Here is a 19,586-nt window from a genome sequence, read left to right as displayed (position 1 = left end):
TCTGTACCCCATGGCAGACGGATGCCACCCCATTGTCAACACGTCTCCAGACACCTCAGTGCTTGGAAGTGTCCATCTGTCAATCCTCCTCTGGATTAAAGCCCATTACCGACTTGACTCCCACACCACTGTGTGGAGCGATGGCCTCAAAATATACAGCCACAGAGTCCTAGCCTCTCTTCAGAGCACAAGAGAAGCAGAAATTTCCTTTATGCTTCTGCAGCAAGCCTCAACCTTGTCCCAAGGGATGAGATAAGAGTTCATTCCCTGTGATCCTATTGGGTCTTTGGCTTCTTTGCTGGGGCTGCTGACCAGGGTTTCCATTTTGTGCCATCTCAATAGGTTTTTTTGTGTGTGTGGAAGGAGGGAGATGGACAACTGGACTGAGACCCAAACTCAAGCCACATAGTCCAAGCAGCCACTGGTTACTCATGACCATCTGTCACTACCAGCCTAGGGCTGGATTTGAACCAATGATCTTGAGAAGAAAGGCTGAAGCTGTCTAATTCCACCACAAGCACAAGTTCTTGCATCTCTAAGGCTACCTTGGGTGTGTCTCATTCCCTTTAATGCAGGGGTGGGGAAATACCAGCCCATGGATCAGATCCAGTCCACCAGGGTTAGTCCCTGGCAGACCCTCCACCTTTATATTTACCTGGGCTTCCCCAGGTATCAGGCAATCTCCTCCCTTGTTCGCCATTTGAGGCCAATGGCCAAGCGGTGTCCTGGTCTGTGCTGCTTCCCATCACTCCCATTGGCCACCAAATGGCAATCTGCAGCCACTGGGGACAGAGATTGCCCAATAGCTGCAGAAGCACAGGTAAACCTCGCAGCAGCTGCCCACCAGAGACAAACCCTAGCAGGCCTCTGGTTTTTTTATTGTCCAACCCTGCTTTCATGCAAATGCACAGTTAAAGCAGGAAGCGCACAGGAGCTGAGAACTAGCCATTCGGACAAAGTTGTCTTTGACCCCACCTCTCCCCCACCCCCCGCCAAAAAAAAAGCCAGTCAGTCATCTCAGTTTCTTCATCATACCAGCTTCTCAGTTTCTGGCTACACTCGAGCACTTGCAGCTGTGCCACTCTAAGCCAACAGGGGAGAGCTCTCCCTACAACTTAATCAACCGACCTCCATGAGCAGCAGTAGCTGTGTCAATGGAAGAAGCTCTCAGCAGATGTTTAGGTCCGGTGCCACTTATGTCACTGGGGAGGTGGGTTAGTTACACCCGAGCGACGTAAGTTACACTGACATAAATAGTCTCAGAGGGGTAGCGGGGTTAGTCTGTAGTTTCACAAAAAACAAGCAGGACTGTAGCACCTGAAAGACTAATACATTTCTTCATTAGATAATGAGCTTTTATGGGTTAGTCAGTCTTTCAGGTGCTACAGAACCAACATAAATGGTAATGTAGATCTAGCCCAAGCCGAAACATGTGAATGTCACAGTAAATGCTCACATTAAGGGCTCCCCAGACCCCACCCTGGGGGAATTAAGGCCCTTTGTGGCCTTTTCCAGAACAGGAGGTTGTGAGAGATACAACCGGCAGACGCACCCTGGCCCACTTCCCTTTTGTGCAGGAATGTTAGTGACTGCAATCGAAAAACTAGACTACCTAGGGGCCATAAATGCTGGGGAGAACAGAGCATTCCTACCCGCAGCCTCCATTAGCCAGGGGTCACACCGAATAGCATGCTCACATACAAACAGTCCAGTTGCTTCTTCTAACAGAGAACTTGGCACTGTGATTTACTGGATCTAGTGACGGATACCAGGGTTTTCCCAACGGGTCCCAATCCATCTCCTCCACATCCAAACAAATGTTTATTACGCATCTAAAGGACTGTGTAATTACAGCAAAAGCAGTTTCCTTTCTGTCCATGCACCACCCCAGACTGCACTCCAGCCTACCAGAATTTGGTTTTCCATATTCATTCACTCTGGAGTTTGCCATATCATTCCATTAGCCCTGGTGACCCGAAGGAACCGTTCTCTCTTGGGGTGGAAAGTGAAGGAGAAGCCAGACCCCAGCTCTGTTTAGTCTTGGGGGTCCAACACCACAGCTTCCTTACACAGGGGATAGGTCAGAACCCAAACCAAAAACAACAAGAAGTCCTGTGGCACCTTATCGCCTAACAGATACTTTGGAGCATAAACTTTCCTGGGCAAAGACCCGCTTCATCAGATGTGTTAGTCTTATGCTCAAGATATCTGTTAGTCTATAAGATGCCATAGGACTTCCTGTCTTTGGAGATACGGACTAACTCGGCTACTCCCTCTGGTACTTGTAACCGAAACCAAAACATCACAAACTCCAGAAAAGTCCTAGTCTGAGCTCTTTAAACAGCAGCACTCAGACCATCCTGGGCAGAACCCTCTCTTCTGGAGGTCTCATGACATTCATGGGCCATCATTATTTCCATTCCAAATCCCACGTTTTCAGTATTTTTATGTAACTTAACCTACATTAAATGACCATCTCCACTGGAAACAAGCAGAATATTACACTACAGGGTCCACCCCAATTTTTTAAAATGAACGAGAACAAGTCTATCTTTTACAGAATCACAGGGCTGGAAGGGACCTCAGGAGGTCATCCAGTTCAGCCCCCTGCTTCAAGCAGGATCAACCCCCACAAAGTCATCCCAGCGAGGACCTTGTCCAGCCAGGACTTAAAAACCTCAACCTTTCTTCAGTGCTCTCTGGGAACAAAAACAATCCCTCTCCCACCAGCCTTCAGCCCTACTATTAACAGCCATACTAAGTCCATGCTGACCAGGCAGATTGTGTTAACCTTTGTCAGCCTGAATCCCAGGGTAGCAAAGGCCTTTGAAAGATGCAGAACCAGAACAGAGATCACACATACCGTCAACATCTCTAATGCCTGCTCTGCACGGGAAGGGGACTGCAGCAGAGGTAGGCATCCCTGGGCTCATTTTAATTTAGTAGCCTGGGTAACAATAGCAGCAGAGCTGCGATGGCACAGACTAGCATCCAGAGTACGAACTGACTACCCACCCCACGCCAACCTGTGCATTGAGTCTGTACTATACTATTACCGGTACATATAATGGCTAGGTTAAAGGTAGCTAGGTGCGCCCACCCTTGTAACAATCAGCCCTTCACTTGCAACGGAGATGCACCGTAAGAACAGAACCACCAGGCCTCAGGGTCTCCCCCTTACATCACCTGTGCTGCGATGTGAGGCAGAGATTCAGCAAAGCTCAGCATGCTTTCCTGGACCAGGGCTTCCGCCATGCTGGGAAAGCAGTTGTGGATCACAGAGGTCCCCCCCAACACCACCTCCAGACACAGACAGGGATGTTTTAAAAGCTGGTTCCTCCAAAGATGCTCACAATCAATTCCCTAGGTGGTTATCTGCCCGGATAGCTAGTGCCATAAGCCAGCAGTGTTATATGCAGATACAAACCCAGCCTCGGCCTGCTGGGCAACCTTTTGCACCCCCTTCCCTCTAACACAGGGCTGGGTATTTTGCAGGGGGGTTGATGAGAGCTTAGTTTTTCCTGCCTCTCTAGGCCAGGGGAAACAAGAACCTGTCACACCACACAAAGAAACTCTCTTGACCCAGGGAACGTCCAGGGTTAACCTGGGTCTCCTGCAGGCTTCGCTTTGCCTTTCCTAACCCAGGTTACAGCACCCGCAGGACACAGCCATATTACAAGACAGAGACGCCTCCACAGCAGGAGCAGCAGGTTACCCCCACTACCCCCAGACTTAGAAACAATGTGTTAAAAGCCACAGCAGGATGGGGGCTCAAGCAGGGGCTCATGGGTCTCTTGCCGATGGGACCTCATCAGAGTCCGGCCAGGGCATTAAGTGGTTGTGCCCTGGGCCTGGTCACAGGCAGGCTTGGCGGCGTGGGCATGGGGGCAGAGGAAATCATTTTCATATGGAGCATGGGGGGTTGGGGGGGTGGGAAACCTACTCCTATAGAAGCTGATCTAATGCTCTGTATTGGCTCCCCATATCGCCGCTCCGCCCCCCACCCGTTTCCATTGCCCATACCCCCTTTCCACGGGTGTCCCTCCCCCCACTTTCAGCAGGCGGGCATCTGCCTACCAAGCCCTCTCTTCCCCCCATGGCTGCTCCCTGCCCAGCTTGCTGGGCTCCCACTAAGCCTGTGGGCAGAAAAGGGGCTCAGGCGGGCACCCCTTTCCGCCCAGCTCCAGGAAAGGGGAGACCTGCCTCGGGTACCCCAGAACCACCCCCCCACCTAACCAGCCCCCTGCCCCCGCACAGGGCCCAGGGGATGGGAAGGGAGCAGCCAGGAGGGAACAACCGCAACCCCCCGGGAACAGGCCCCCGGCCCTGCCGGCTCAGCGTGGCGCCCGGGGCCGCCCTTCCCCGCACACGCGTGGGGCTGGTGCAGCTGGCCCGAGCCGCGGGTGGGCAGGTTGGCGCTAGCCCCCTCCCGCGGGAGGTTCACAAAGCAGGAGCCCGAGCCGGGGGGTCACCTGTGCCCAATCGTCCTCCTCCAGCGCCCCCCAGCACCGCGGGCAGGACTGGCCCCCGGCCGCCACAGCCTCCTAGGCCTCAGCCCGGCGCGGGAGGCGGAGCGCCCCGGGACCCCCTTACCTGGTGCACAAAGACATCCACGGGGGAGTCCAGGGCCAGGCCCTCCTTGCTGGTCATGGAGAGGAAGCCGAAGCCCATCCGGACGTTGAACCATTTACAGATCCCGGCGCCGTGGAGGGGCTGGGGGTCCCCCTCGGGCTGCGGGGAGTCGCCCGCCGGCTCCTCGCCCGCCTTCGCACAGCCACCTGGAAACATGCAGGCCAGCCCCACTGAGCTAGGGCCGGGGCAGCCGCCCTCGCCGTGGGGCGGGCGTGGGGGACTTCCCTCCCCCGCGGGGCCCCGATTCCCTGGGCGCTCCCCGCTGCCTCCGGTCCAGCTGCGCGCACCGAGCCCGGCGGCTCCGCACCAGCCTTAGAGAAGCGGCCGGAGCTCTGGGGGGGGGCCCGCACAAAGCGGGGGGGGTAACGCAGCGAGCCCCAAGCCTGAGGTTAGGGGTCAGCCAAGTCCGATCGCCAGGCCGGGGGGGGCGGAGGAATCGCCCCCGGCTGAGAGACGTTGCGCCCCCCGGCTGCCCCTCGCAATTCACCCGGATTAGGCCCAGGAGAGGCGCGGATCTCCCCCCCCCAAACCCTAAGAGTCCCCCCCGCGCCCCGAAAAGTTTGCGCCTCTGGAACCCAGCGGATCTCCTGCCGCTTCCCCACGGCCCCGCCGCTGCCGCCGCCCGGATCTAAGAGCGGGCCCCCAACTTCCCCGAGGGCGGCACGTGCGGCCCCGAGGCTGATTTCAGGGGCTCCCCAGCGGCCCCGAGAGGGGAGCGCCCTTCGCTCCCGCCAGCGGCTGCACCGCCAGCGCCCGGGGCCGGGCCCGGTCCTCCAGGGTGGGAGACCCGCGGCTACTTGGGGAGGGGGTGGCTGGTGAATTCCGCCCCGGGAAGCCCCCGCCGGGTCCGCGATCCGGCCGCGCCCGCGATCCGGCCGCGCCGAACCTGCAAACTGCTGGTTGGAGACGGAGCCCATCCTGCTGCCCGGGGCCGAGCGCTGAGTCGTGGCGGGCGGACCCTCGGCGCTTCCTCTGTGCGGCCGGCCCGCAGGGTGACCCGGCGGCTCAGCCCCCAGCCCAGCTTCCAACCCGAGGGGAGGGAGAAAGGTTTGGCTACATCTTCCCTCCAACAATGGAGGGGGAGGGCCCAAGCGCTTTCAAAGGCTCCCAAATTCTAAGAGACAATAGCCCGCCCTGGGCCGAGCCCCCTCCGCCTCCTCCTCCCTCGCCCCGCCGACCCCCGGAGCTCTCCCCTCCCAGGGGTGGGGCCGGCCGGGGGGAGCCGGTCACCTTCTGCCGCGCTGCGGGACAGGCTGGTCAGTTTCACTTTCCCCCTTTTCCTGCTCCTGCTCTCCCGCGGGCGGGAGGGGGGCAGCCCGGGCTTAGCCTGGAAGTGGGGAGGGGGGTAGCCCAGGGGAGCCCGGGCTTAGCCTGAAAGTGGGGAGGGGGGTAGCCCAGGGGAGCCCGGGCTTAGCCTGGAAGTGGGGAGGGGGGTAGCCCAGGGGAGCCCGGGCTTAGCCTGAAAGTGGGGAGGGGGGTAGCCCAGGGGAGCCCGGGCTTAGCCTGGAAGTGGGGCTGGGTAGCCCAGGGCAGCCCGGGTTTAGCCTGGAAGTGGGGGGGATGTAGCCCAGGGCAGCCCGGGTTTAGCCTGGAAATGGGGGGGATGTAGCCCAGGGCAGCCCGGGTTTAGCCTGGAAATGGCGGGGGGGATAGCCCAGGGCAGCCCGGGCTTAGCGGAGGGGCTCACGTGTCCGCTTCCCTCCCCCACGGGACGCTCAGTTACTTTACCCCCGGCTACTAATGATACATTCCGAGGGGGATTTGCGTTTTAAGCGGGGGGGGGGGCGCTGCCTGCGCCTACAGCCCCCCTCGCGGGCCAAGCACGGAGGGAACCCAGCTGTCAAGGGCAAAAAAATGTGTGACCCACCCCCCCAGCCTCTGCGCGGGGCTCTACCCGCTTCCGGACACTCTGCCCTCCCCTCCCCTCCCCTCCCCCGCGCGCCAGGGCAGGGCCCATCTTCCCGGCTTGGCTCCCTCCCCCTGCAAGGAGAGAGCAGCTCGTCCTGCGGCCGGGGCCGGGATGGTGCGGGCGGTGGCTGAGACCCCCTCCACCGATACGCACCAGCGGGTCTTGGCTCCCGGGGAGACCTGACAGGAAGGGCCAGGGGCTCATTTGCAGGCACCTGCGAGCGGAGCCCGGGCGGCCGGTTCCCCCGGCGGGGGCCGAGAGCTCGGGAGATGCCCCGCTGGAGGGGGGAGATGCCCCAGGAGGGGTATTTGTTGTTCTGTCGACACGCAGGGACTGAAGGGGACAGAGCAAACCACGAGGGCTTGTAGGAAGGAGGAAGCGGCTGGACGTGGGTTGCCCAGGGCGGATCCCCTGGGTGGGGGGTAACGGAAGGGGCCGGAGGTAACGATCGGGGGTGAGCTGGCCGCTCGCTCTGGTCAGTTTCGCTTGGACTCCCCTCCGAACCCGGGGGACACGGAACTAAGGCGCCGAGCGCCGGGCCGGGCGTGCTCCCAGGGGGTACCCCAGGGGCTGGGACACGAGGCGACCGGGAAAGCCCCCCCAGCACCCCGGAAACGGCTCTTTTGGCCCGAGGGGCGCAGCTGGGGGGGCAGGACAAACAAGGGGGGAACCCAGCGGATGGAATTTTCCGGTGCTCTCAACGCCCCCCCGCCTTCCAAGCGCTCCGGCCCCGCGGCGGGGGAAGCTCGGGGACCCGCGTGGGGCTGCAGCTGGGCCGGGGCGGGGGTGGGAAGCGGAGCCGGAGCTGGTTAACCAATCAGCGCCGCTGAGAGGCCATGGGGAACCCCTGCGGTGGGGGGCGCACAGCAGGGAGGGGGCTGGGAAAGCCGCCCCCCCCAGGGAAATGGCAGAGCCGGGGGATCCCCCTCTGCCCGGGGGGGGAGGGGTGCATAGTGGGCATTGCCTATGGGGAACGGAAACGGCCCATTTGGCTTTGGGGGGGGGCGCTTCCCTCCCCCCGCTGCTGGCCTGGGGGAGGGGCACGGCGGGCGGGGTGTGGGGGGTCTCCAGGGCCCTCCCCCGGGGCGCGCGCTCGTGGCCGGCCCCGGACAATGGCCGAGTGACCAGTGCAGGCTCCCGGGCTCCATTTCCGGCGCGCGCTTCGAACTGGACAATGCGGGCGGGCGAGCGAGTCCCCCGGCGCAGGGCTGAACTTTTAAAGGGGCCGCGCCGCCTCGCCCGGCTCCCCCGCCCCACCCCACCGCAGGGAGACCCCTCGCGCCTGGAGACAAGGCAGGTTATGGCCGAGCGTTCCCACGAGCAGGCAACCCCCCCGATTGCTTGGGGGGCGCGGAACCCTTGGTCCCCCCCCCGCAGTCCCCTCCCCGCATTGCACTAGAAGGGGCTCTCCCAATGCACGCAGCTGCCCGGTGAGCAGTATGCACCCCACGCGGGGGCTGCTCACAGCTAACACCCCATTGCAATCAACACTGGGTCTCCCCAGCCCCCCCCCGGGCCAGACTGGCCCCCGGTTCCTCCCCCTGCAACCTCAAGGCGGCCGGGGCCGGCCCCTTTGGCTGCCCAGATCGGGGCAGCAGTAGCACCCCAGGGCTAGCCGGAGGGCCCCCCCGACCCCAGAAACCCCCGCACGCTGTCCATGAAAAACTCCGCCCACCTGCGGCCGGCCCGGCAGAGCACGGCCCGGCCAGCCCCCGGGTTGTTGGTTTTAATTTTCAGCTTCGCCCCAGAGATTTTCCACGTGGGTTCATTCAGCCCCGGCCTCTCGGCAGCGGGTCCGCGATCCCCCCGCCGCCCCCGCCCCCGTGGGAAACCGGCCCGAGGGGGAGTTGACAGCTCCCCGGCTGACCGGCGGGACAACGGGGAGCCTCAGCGATAGGGGAGCGGTGCGGGCGGTGGTGGAGGAACAGCCTGACCCCCCCACCCGCCCAGTCCTCGGCCCCGAAGCGGCTTGAGCAGGGCAGGACAGGGTGTGGGGGAGTCGCCCCCTGCCCTTCCCCGCCGGAGGGGGCGGGGACGGCACACTCTGCGCCTTTCCCGCAGGGCTCAGGGATGCAGCCCCCGAGGCTGGCCGTGGGACCCGGCCGCAAGCTCAGTCCAGCCAGGCGCAGGGTCCCTCCGGGCCTTCCAGCGGAGACCTGCGGGGAGAGGCGGACGGGGACCGGCAGCGCCGGACACCCTCCACGCCTCGGGCTGCTGGCATGGACCGGACCGACGGGACCGAGGCTAGGGCTGGGCAGTGCACCCGAGCGCCCCCTCCGCACCTCCCGCGCTCCCCCGGGACCAGCCCCCGGGGCTCCTGGGGACGCCTCCGCCCTCCCGCCCCGCACTCCAGCTCGGGAAGCTGCTCCTCCGCCGGATCCGGCCGGTGAACTGCCGCGTTCGGGGACCGAGACTAGGTCGATCTCTGGGCAGAGCGGAGCCTGCTCCGCAGTAACTCGGCTCCTGCCTAGCCAAGGCTTTACCTTCACCAGTCACCGACTTGCAACCGCTTTCTGGGGCTGCCGTCCGCCCGCTGCAAGGGGGGCTGTGAACAGTGGCACCGGAGCGGTTCTGCGGGCTACCAACCACCCCAGCTACCCTGGCTCCCTGGGCCGGGGGAGCAAAGCGCGTACCGGTAAGAATAGGCTGGACAAGACAGAGCGTCCAACCGAACGGGACGCTCTGTGCTCTGTCCAGGGTGCTGACGGGCTGGGCCAACGCTGCCCGCCCTTGTCCCTGGTGCTGAACGCCAATCGGCCTCTCTGTCCAGTGATCCGAGGATGGGGTTCATTTCCCAGACACACCCAGGGACCCACCCGCCCCCCTTGCCCAGTTGTGAGGGGAACAACAAGTCGGTTGCGCTGCTACAGGTTCCACGTAGTCATCTGTAACCCCCGACCCCTTCGGATTATTTCTATTCCTCCCATTTCTGCAGGCAGCCTTGACTGGCTGAAGTCTGCCTGGTGTCATCAACGAAAAACTACCGGTACCTCTCAATACCTCTGAGACACAATATCAGATAACAGAAAAAAGGTCTCCATAATTCCTCCCCGCATCTAGGAATTCTGGAAAAGTGCTATTTTAAATAGATATGCTGAATCATTGCTTTGTTGTCTCCCTGTTGTAATATTTTAATGTACGGGGTTATTAATAATGATCACCCAATTAATTCCTGCTTCGATAGGTGGGACTCAGAGTAAGAGGTTGGAAGGACACACAAGGTATGTGTATTAGAACAAGCAGCTGGTGGGTCACCATGCAACCACTGCAAACTTTCAGCCTCATTGTCCCAGAGTAGATGAGCTGGTAGGGAACTGCTGTCCTAGTGGACTGAGCAAACTGTCTAGCAGAGATTCAGCAGTGTGGTTTTATTACAGGAGATTTCTGAGGCAATACACTTCCAGAGGAAAAAAAACAACTGTGACTCATTTGATTTGCTCAGGGTCTATTTAGGAGGAACATGTCCCTTGATGCTGAACTTCCCCTGAATCTGCGGTCAGAAGGGGCCCATTGTCCAGTAAGAAAAGAAAGGCCCATCCAGAAATGTCTCCCATGCAACTCAGTCAAAGCCAGCTCCAGGATGGTTCAGACCCTTATGTTCTCTCCTCTCATTTTCCTGTCACTACCAGGAATAAGTGTGCCCCAGATACAGGGAGAAATTGGTGCCAGTACATAAACAATGGACATCTTGTTCCTTGGCCCATTGGTGCGTTTGTAAGTTCTAGCTGACATGGACCAAAGCAAGGGATTGGGGGTGAAAATATAAAATCCAAGGGATCTACTGACCCTCCATGACCCTGCTTGTACGGGGGGGCGGGTCACATTACAAAGGACCACATAGTGTAACTCAGCAGGATTGTTGCTGAAACCTTCCAGGCAGTGCTTCATTTGTACTGAAGCTTGCCAGAGCCTGTCCCTGGCACCCACAGCTTGGTAGTTCAGAGCCCTGGCACTTCTGGCCTTGGCAGTTCTGGGCCCTGGCATCTCTGGGGCTTGCTGCACAAATGATATATGTAAAAAAAAATTGCTTGAGTGCCAGCACCTAACTGCTTGACCCTGGTTTCTTTATTACAAATTAAGCCCTGCTTCCAGGACCCCTCCCACTCCAACTAAACAGATACCAGTGAGCTCAGCAGCACTCCAAGCATGACCCATCACTATTCAACACTCTGCAGGCATGTGAATGAATGGACAAGCTGCTGAAGGAATGGGTTTGTACAACTGGTGAGTTGTCTCTTACTAAGTGGGGGGACTCCCTGACTGTCAGAGCCCTTTGTTGGCCAGTCAGTCCACTTAGACTGTCACTAACGCCCCAGTGCCAAGCCCAGTGGGGCTGGGATCTTGGGTGGCCCCCCCGGGAATGCTATAATGAACCTACTCAATAATTAAATGACGAACAACCCTGCCTGAACCCAAGCTTAGTGCCCAGCTCAGGATGATGGACATCAACACAGCCTCTACAGGTCTTTCAGAAACTTGTAAAAGAATGGCACACTGGTTGTGCAACCCCTTCCTTTACCAGTCCCACTTTTGTCTCCAATACAAAACCATGCTGAACATTAATATACATTAAATAACCTTTCTAAGTGATCAAACTCCTCCTGTGGCTTATTCTTGTATAACTCCCAGTACTCTGACTCAGCCCCACAGAGCCCTTTAAGCATGTGCTTCACTTTAAACTTGACATTGACTTCAAAGGAACCATGTGCATGCTGAGTGAAGGGCCAGCACAGTGCTAGAGTCCTCTGCAGGCTCACTGAAGAGGGAGAGGGGCAGGGCAAAGAGGGCAGTTTCCCCAGGGTCTGGCATTTCAAAGGGGCCCAGAGCTCTGGCCGTAACTGATGCTGAAATGGCCCCAGTGGTGGCTGGAGCTCCAAGCCCCTTGAAATTCTATGGCAGCACTGCTGTGCTACTCTGTGTACAGCTCTGGGGGAGTGTGGTGGGGCCCAGGGCTGATGGCCCTAAGCCCTGACCCTTCTGCTGTTGGCCTTGCCCTTTCTGGAGACAGGGAGTTGGGCCCCCTCCCACCTTGCCCATGGTGGCTGTTGGCCCTGCTTGTCCTCAGCCCCTGGCAGCATCCAGCCTCTACAGTCTCACCTTGCAACTTCATTTCCCCTTCTTTGGTTTTCTGCATGTCTTGTAGCTGGCCTGATTCTCTGTCTCTGCCTTGGCACCGCTGGTAAAGATTTTGTGAGGTCTGGAGAGACACCTCTCCCTGGACAGTAAATACTTTGTAATTTGCTTCTTCTGCCTTCCTTTACATGATATACATTCAAAGTAACTTCAACGACATCAGCTGAGTGATGCCTGATTTGTACAGGTGTTATTGAAATCAAAATATGGCTCAAATGTCTCCAAGAGCTCTGAAGCCTAGCTTCCCAGGGACAGCTACTACAGCTCCAGACAGCATGGTTTTACTGCTTATGGGAAGTGGCAGATGACAAAACTTTGAAGATGAGGTCCTCTTTGTATCTGTAAAATAGGCCCCACAAGCAGACAGGGAATCTTCTTATACATTCTTCACTCCCTGTCCCATCCCCAGCAAGGCAACCAAATCAGCTAAGCACATGCTTAAGTGCTCATGCTGAATCAGGGCTGTGAGGTACCATCTCTAGAGGTGAGAAGATCTGTCTCCATCCAGTTCATTCCATGCCTCTCTGCTGTCGCCCCCCCGCAACAAGGATAACAATTAATACCAATTGGGAGGAGTTTCCTTGTGTGTGTGTGTGTGTGTGTGTGTCCACTGAGAACTCCAGTGAGCCCCACAACTCATTTCATACAGTCCACTGAAAAGGGCTATCAGAAGACAATGACTTTTGGTTCCTACTGACCTAGGCTCAGTACCAGCCAATGACCTAGAGGCAAAAGGCTCCTTCCCTCATTAGCAATCTCCTGAGCCAAGCTGTCCTGGCATAAGTATTCCTGATGAATTCTTCACTCCCACCCAGGAGAAATAGAATGAACTATGTCAACAATTTGCCTTTAAAAATATCAAAACTACAAGAGAGCTCAGCAACAATAAAATCAACTCATTTCCTCTCCTTGATTTCAGTTTAATTATCAAGCCACCGTCTGCTCCTGCACTTCTGTTTGGCTCCTCAGCTGTTGAAATGATATGGAATCATAGAATGTTAGAACTGGACGGGACTTCCAGAGGACCTCACGGCAGGACCAAGCACCATCTAGATCACCCTGATAGATACTTATTTAACCTACTCTTAAATATCACCAGTGAAGGGGATTGCACAGCCTCCCTACTCAATTTATTCCAGTGTTTAACCACCCTGACAATTAGGAAGCTTTTTCCTAATGTCCAACCAAAACCCCCCTTGTTGCAGTTTAAGCCTTTTGCTTCTTGTCCAATCCTCAGAGGCCAAATTTCCCTCCCTCTTCCTTGTAACACTCTTTTAGGTACTTGAAAACCGCTATCATATCCCCTCTCGGTCTTCTCTTTTCTAAACTAATCAAGCCCAGTTCTTTCAGTCTTCCCTCATAGCTCATGTTCTCTAGACCTTTAATCATTCTTGCTGCTCTCCTCAAGACCTTCTGCACAACTTTCCAAAAATGTCGTGCCGACAACTGGACACAATATGCCAACTGAGGCCTAAACTCAGTTGTTGTGCATTCAGCAACTACTGGTCTTCTCAGTATATGGGCCTCAAAGTCTAACCTAAGTCTACTTAGCATCTACGGCGAGATGTTGCAGCTGTTGAACTCAGTTGGTGCTTTATAATTTACTTCAGGGGCTCTCAAACTTCTGACCCCCTTCTATAACAAACATTATTACATGACCTCCGGAGGCAGGACTGAAGCTTGTATGCACCTGAGCTCTGCCACCCTGGGTGCTGTGCTAAAGCCCCAGGTAGAGGGTCTGTAACTTGAGCCCTGCCACCCAGCTCTGAAGCTCTCAGGCTCCTGCTTTGGCCCCAGGTGGTAGGGCTGCCAACCCTCCAGGACTGGACTGGCATCTCCGGGAATTAAAGATAAATCTTTAACTGAGAATAACAGCCTCTTGCAATCTCTAGGAATACATCCAAACAAAGTTGGCAACTCTAGCTGTGGGTCTTGGGCTTTGACTCTGTGCTCCAGCAAGCCTATATCAGCCCTGGAGTTGCAGTTGTGACCCTCTTTGGGTTCCTGACCCACAGTGTGAGACCCACAGATTTACTTCAGTGGGAAAGGAATAGGCCCATATACAGTACTTTATTCCTTTAAGCATTGAAAGGACATTATCTCACCAGTAATCAACCATAAGTGATCCCTGTAATCAGAGTTCCCTCTAATTCTTTCCATCCATGGGCAGAATAAATTTTGTTGTGTGCACCAAGGCATGTACAGATGTGCACCCCCATAGAAATGCATGCTGTGGGTGTGCTGGTAGTCTTCTAGGCGGCACCTGAATCTCTCCTGGGTGGCCACCCAAGCACTCAGCTTACTGGGAACAGTGCCTGTAACGCAAGTTAATATTATTTCCCTTGCTTTATAGCTGGGGTGATCCAAGGCACAGACATGGTTAAAATATTTGCTTGAGTTCACACAACGTTAGAACACGAGCGTTCCTTGCTCTTAGACTGGTGCACAATCGATTAGGCCAGATCTCATCTGAGATCTAAGTTTAGCTCTTGGTTACACTGGGGTAAATTCAGAACAAGTCAGTTGACTTCAATGGAGTCATCTGAGATTTGTACCTGAGAACAGAAACTGGAAGAGACAATTCCTTGCAGAACCATGGGACCAAACTGCAGCTCTCTCCACATAACTGCAGGGTGAGGACAAAGCTGATCCCCTGTATATTCTCATTGCTGGCAAGCTCTCTAGATGGACAATTTCTATTCACCCATCAAGGTGAAACAAGCACAAGCAAATACTACAGCCTCGTGCATGTAGTTTGATATGTGATACACAGTTTGCACGCTCCTCTCACCTGCTTGCTGTTACTTTGTCTTTGGGTTGGTTAAGAGGAGCACCCTAATTACAGGTGAAGCAAGGGCACTTTAAGGACACACTGCTTGGAGCTCTTTGTTGGGTCTGTATCACTTCTCACCAGAGTCTTTCCAAGCAATTGGGTGACTCAAAAGTCGTTGTGCTCAGCCACTTGCCTCTGCTGGAGAGGGACGTGTCAACTCAGCGGATTAGGCTGCAACGTTGCAAGCTCTCTGTGCTTAGTCATGTCATCAGGAGTCCAAAGCAGAGAGTTGTTTCCTATTGTCTACGAAGCGAATAATCCATCCATCATATTGAGAGGGTATCTGCAGTAGGTGCTTACATGCCTCGGTAATCATGCCTCAGTAATGAGACACAAGGCAAACCCGAGACTCTGAATACCAAACGATGCTTTACACGTGTAGAAGGCCACAGTGAGCTTATGGTTGTTAGGAGAGTTATTCAGTCTGGGCTACCTTCCTTGCATGTTTCTGAGCCCTTAGCAGGATGGTCCCTTCAGTCTGGATCTCTTGTTCAGCTCTGGCCAATTTCAGGTTTGGAAACACCTGGAAAGTTGCATTCCTGAGACCATCTCTTGCAGATAGGCTCTACAGAGCTGAGTTCCTGGTTGAGTCCCCGGGCAGGAGAGTACCTGGAGGCTGCAAAACCAAAGAGAAATCCTGTGGCACCTTATAGACTAACAGAGGCTGCAGCTTATTGCAGGTGTTTCACCATGGTGAAGCTGAATGGGAGAGTTGGATGATTTGTTTATTATCCCTGGTTGCTCTGATTTCTCAGAGGGGAAATTTTCCTACAACGATTTCCCTTCCTCAGTCCCTGCCTCACAGAATCATAGAATCCTAGGCTTACAAGAGACTTTAGCTGATTTTTGAATCCAGCCCCCTGACCAAAGCAGGACCAACCCCAACTAAATCATCCCAAACAGGACTTTGTCAAGCCGGGACTTAAAAATCTCTAGGGATGGAGATCCCACCACCTCTCTCGGTAACGCATTCCAGTGCTTCACTGCCCTCCTGGGGAAATAGTTTTTCCTAATATCAAACCTAGACATCCCCCCACTGATCATTGCTCCTTGTTCCGCCATCCGTCACTACTGGGAACAGCCTCTCTCCATCCTCTTTAGATCTCCCCTTCAGGCAGTTGAAGCTTGCTATTGAATCACGTCTCACTCTTCTCTTCTGCAAACTAAATAAGCTCAGATCCCTCAGCCTCTCCTCATAGGTAATGTGCTCCAGGCCCCAAATCATTTTGGTTGCCCTTCGCTGGACCCTCTCCAATGCATCCGCATCCTTTCATTCCTCTCTGGCCTCCTAAAAAGAGCCCGCTCCCACCAAGCATATTGATTCTCTGAGCCGCCCCTGGTTTGCTATGTCAAGACCTCAGCTGCAGAACTGGGGGTGCCCCGATGAAGGTGAATTGCGATGCATCCTTTCCAATGTAATACACCCTTTCAGCGCACCAGCCTTTTCCCTTCTCTAGTTACCTAGGTGACCAGACAGGCCAGAAAACAGAGTAAACAAAGGATACTCTCCCACACTTTGCCCTGGACCCGCTCTCCCTCCCGTCCTTTCCCTCTACGGCTGCCCTGGGTATATTAATGCCTCACGAGCCAAACACATGAACAAGGAATGGAAACAATTGTAAGAGGAAAATTTTGCCCCATCCCTGACTCCCATTTCTATCTCCCTGCTGTGTCTGTCTGAGGAGCAGGTGTCTTAGGGCGTGTCTACCCAGCAAAATTATTTTGCAATAACGGCTGCTATTCCAAAATAACTTAATGAACGTCTACATGGCAAATAGCCGGGGGGCTTAGTTCAATTTATGCAAACCTCATTCTATGAGGAATAGCGCCCATTCTAAATAGGGATTTTGGAATAGGGGCTGTGCAGACAGGGAATGGGGCTATTTCGAAATAACCTATTCCGGAATAGTTTATTCCAAAATAATGCTGCTGGGAAGACACCCTGCCAGGGTGCTTTCAGGGACTTTAATCCAAAGTAGGGTCTATTGTGTGTGGACACGCTACTTCGGAATAAGTATTGCTTATTCTGGGGCTTCCCTGTAGTGTGGACGTGTTATTCCGGAATGGGTTAGTTTGGAATAGTAACTCTGGAATAAGCTATTCTGGAATAACTTGATAGTGTAAACATGCCCTTATTGACTGTAGGGAGTGCCCTGTCCCCCGTGGATTAGGCTGGCATCTCATCTGGGGAGGCCAGTTCAGCTTCCCGCGTTAAGAACATGCTCCGTCCCTTTGCCACATCTACTGCTGCAGTTGGTTGTCCTGCAGCAGCACTCTGTTGGAGAGGGGAATCAAACCCAGACACACAGTCTGCAAAGTGTGACTCGGGCAAAGGTCTCCTGGTAACTTGTCTGGGCTTGACAACTCAATTGGTCCAAATTGCCAGGGAGGGGGATGTGGTATCTGGCCTGACCATTCAGGCCCTGCTTAGCAGCAGCTGTGGTCAAACTATGCTGTCCTGCAGGCCACACTTGTGGGTTCTAACCCTAGACCAAGAGGAGGAGCTGGAACATTTCAGGAAGCCGCCTGCAGATTGACACTGGAGGGAACAATAGACTTCATGGGCTCTGGTTTTTCTGCCACATCCAGGTGATGTATGAAGCGCCCAGCTGAACTGCAAGCACCCCCTCTGGGCTGGACAAGTGCCTGTCACAGCCTCCTGGGACTGTGTGTGGCAAACTGTGTGCTGGAGTAACCTGATTCCATCTGCTCCAGCATCTTCCCTGGGCTGGGAGCCCGGCTGACACCTCCACAGCTGACACTGTATCTTCTCTACAGCTGCTTGTCAGTGGCTGCTAGGAGGGCCTTTCCCCTCACCTCTGAAAGAGGTTTAAAAGGAAACTGTGGCTTAGTGGTTGTAGTAACTACAGGCCTAGTATGAGGCCTTAGGCCTGAACCAAAGTAATGGTCAAAACTTTGCTAACAGAAAGCAAAGTGCAGCTGTGAGCTAAAGGGATGCAGGGCTCACAGAAGTTGGCAAAAAGAGGGTTGATGTTGCACAAACATATCTACCCAGCATATTGAAATAGGCACATGGTACCAGAACACCCGCCCTGGAACATTCCACAGATAAGGAAGAACGGGCCGACCCATCCCAATGACAGGGGCAGAAGGGTAATATGATGGATAGAGTTGTTTTGTTCAAACCATCATGTACAAGGTGAGAGGCGGCACCTGATTATGTAGAAGGATTGTACCTCAATGTGTCAGGAGTGATGTGTAAGGTGTTTGTACCTGTGTATAAGAATGTAATCCTGGGGTGTGGTCTGGGTCCGGCCGAGGGGGCAGTGGAAAGTCCCACCACTGACTGAGCCGAGTCCATTGACCGTGGGTGCATATTTGTAGTATGCCCTGACTTAGACTAAGAAGTCCACAGGGAACTACTATTGTGTCCAATATGGCAATAAACCTGGCCGACGCACCTTCGCACCTTACTAGACTCTGTGGTCATTAGGGGTTCTCTTCAAGTCTGCTGTGTCAGCTATCTGCAGAGCTGGGGCAGCACACAGAGGGGACACACGCACGCAGCCGAGTGATACATTGGAGAGAGCAGAGCACCACGCTGGTGGCAACTCTGACGGCAGCGGTTAGAACGGGCATTTGGGGGTCAGGGTTCCTGTGTGCTGTGATCTTCTGTGACACTGTTCACTCTGCAACCTTGGGCACATCACCTCTGGAAACCAGGCTTTTAACAAATCCCTACCTCTGTATCCAGACCTGTTAAACAGGGCTGAGCTTGTGAGGCTTCCTCATAAAGGGTAGTTCATACAGTCAAAGTGTTATCGTGAGAACCAGGGCACCCTTCTCCTCCCGCATGATGCACCATGTGCAGTTTCTCTTTGGGACCTTCAGAGTGGAGTGGCACTCAGTGGAATGTAGACATCCAGCAGGTTGGGAGAACTGGTGAGAACGCCCTCTTACGTTAAAGCAGTGGGGGACCCAAACCAAAACCTGGCACCAGGCAGTGAATGAAATCTGAACTCAGATCCAAATCCAGATTTAGGAAACGGCTCCTCTCCATCTAAACAGGCAGCAGCACCGTTCCTGATTGGAACAGCCCAAACTGGAGTTTGCTCAGAATCCAGACAGGGCTCTGAATGCTGTGGCCTGTCTCGGTTGATGCATCTCCCATTGACTTCAGCAGTTGCGGAGTGGGGCGCAGCTCAATATGTGTGTGCCATAGACACGCTACAGGCAAACTCAGCTTGGCAATCTGCAGCCCCACCTGAGCTGATTCTTTGCAGAAGTGCAGCCCTGGCAAAGGCTGTGTGTGCAGATTTGCTGCGGTGCTCTGGGAGGAAGGCTGGCCTAGTGGTAGGGTGCTAATCTGGGACTCAGGCCATGTGACTTCCATCCCTCGACTTCCTGAGTGGCCTGGGGGCAAGGTGCATGGTCTTGGTTCCTCTTCTGTCAAGGAGGGTTAATAGCATTGCCTGACCTCATCAGGGCAGCGTGCAGATAAGCACCGTAGGTGCCCCAGTGCTGCAGTGACAGGCCCCCTACACAGCGGATGTACAGTGGTAACGATGGCCTGAATCATGGGCATAAAAACTCAATGGGGGATTCCCCAGGGGAAAAATGAGTTAGCAGTTCGTTGTTCATAGCCTGAATTCAAGTGGGGCTTGGGTGGACTCTGGCCCAGCCAGTGAACTAGGCTAACACTATGAGCCAGTCAAGTCCCTGATGCAGAAGAAGGACTGGAGAGTGGAAGAGTGTGACAGTAGGGTGGATGCCTGGGGCTGGCCAGAGATGTGCACAAGCGTCTATTGCTTGTGTGACATCCCCCCAGTCCATAAGGGAGGCATTTGAGCCTTCAAGGCATTAGGAATTTGTGCTACAGTTCGGAGACGGCACATGCTAAGAACTCAATTTCACCTTCCCACCTCACGAGACCCGCGGTGTGCATTGTAATCAGCTTTGCCATTAACTTCCACGAGGCCAAGCTCAGGGCCCGATCAGAGGCAGTTACTGGTGCAGGCAAGTCCCAGAGATATCAGATTGAGCAAGATCAGGAGATCCCACACCCAAGCTGCATGAGGCTGAAAACTTCCCCTTGCTGAAACTGACAGACAAGGAAAC

General features: G+C 55.3%; 1 protein-coding gene across 1 annotated transcript in view; it reads right to left on the bottom strand.

Annotated features, from left to right (window-relative positions):
* The window catches only part of LIN28A (lin-28 homolog A), a 35,964-nt gene extending 30,415 nt beyond the window's left edge, over positions 1-5,549 (bottom strand). Inside the window, exons 1-2 of the mRNA XM_074976484.1 lie at positions 5,519-5,549; positions 4,594-4,778 (exon numbers count right to left, since the gene is read on the bottom strand). Of these exons, the coding sequence (XP_074832585.1) occupies positions 4,594-4,778; positions 5,519-5,549 (216 nt within the window). The remainder of the gene's footprint in view (positions 1-4,593; positions 4,779-5,518) is intronic.
* Between the last annotated feature and the right edge of the window lie 14,037 nt (positions 5,550-19,586).

This window comes from Carettochelys insculpta, chromosome 24 (genome assembly GCF_033958435.1).
Source record: "Carettochelys insculpta isolate YL-2023 chromosome 24, ASM3395843v1, whole genome shotgun sequence".
Classification (NCBI taxonomy): Eukaryota; Metazoa; Chordata; order Testudines; family Carettochelyidae; genus Carettochelys; species Carettochelys insculpta.
This window is presented reverse-complemented; position numbering and strand designations above follow the sequence as displayed.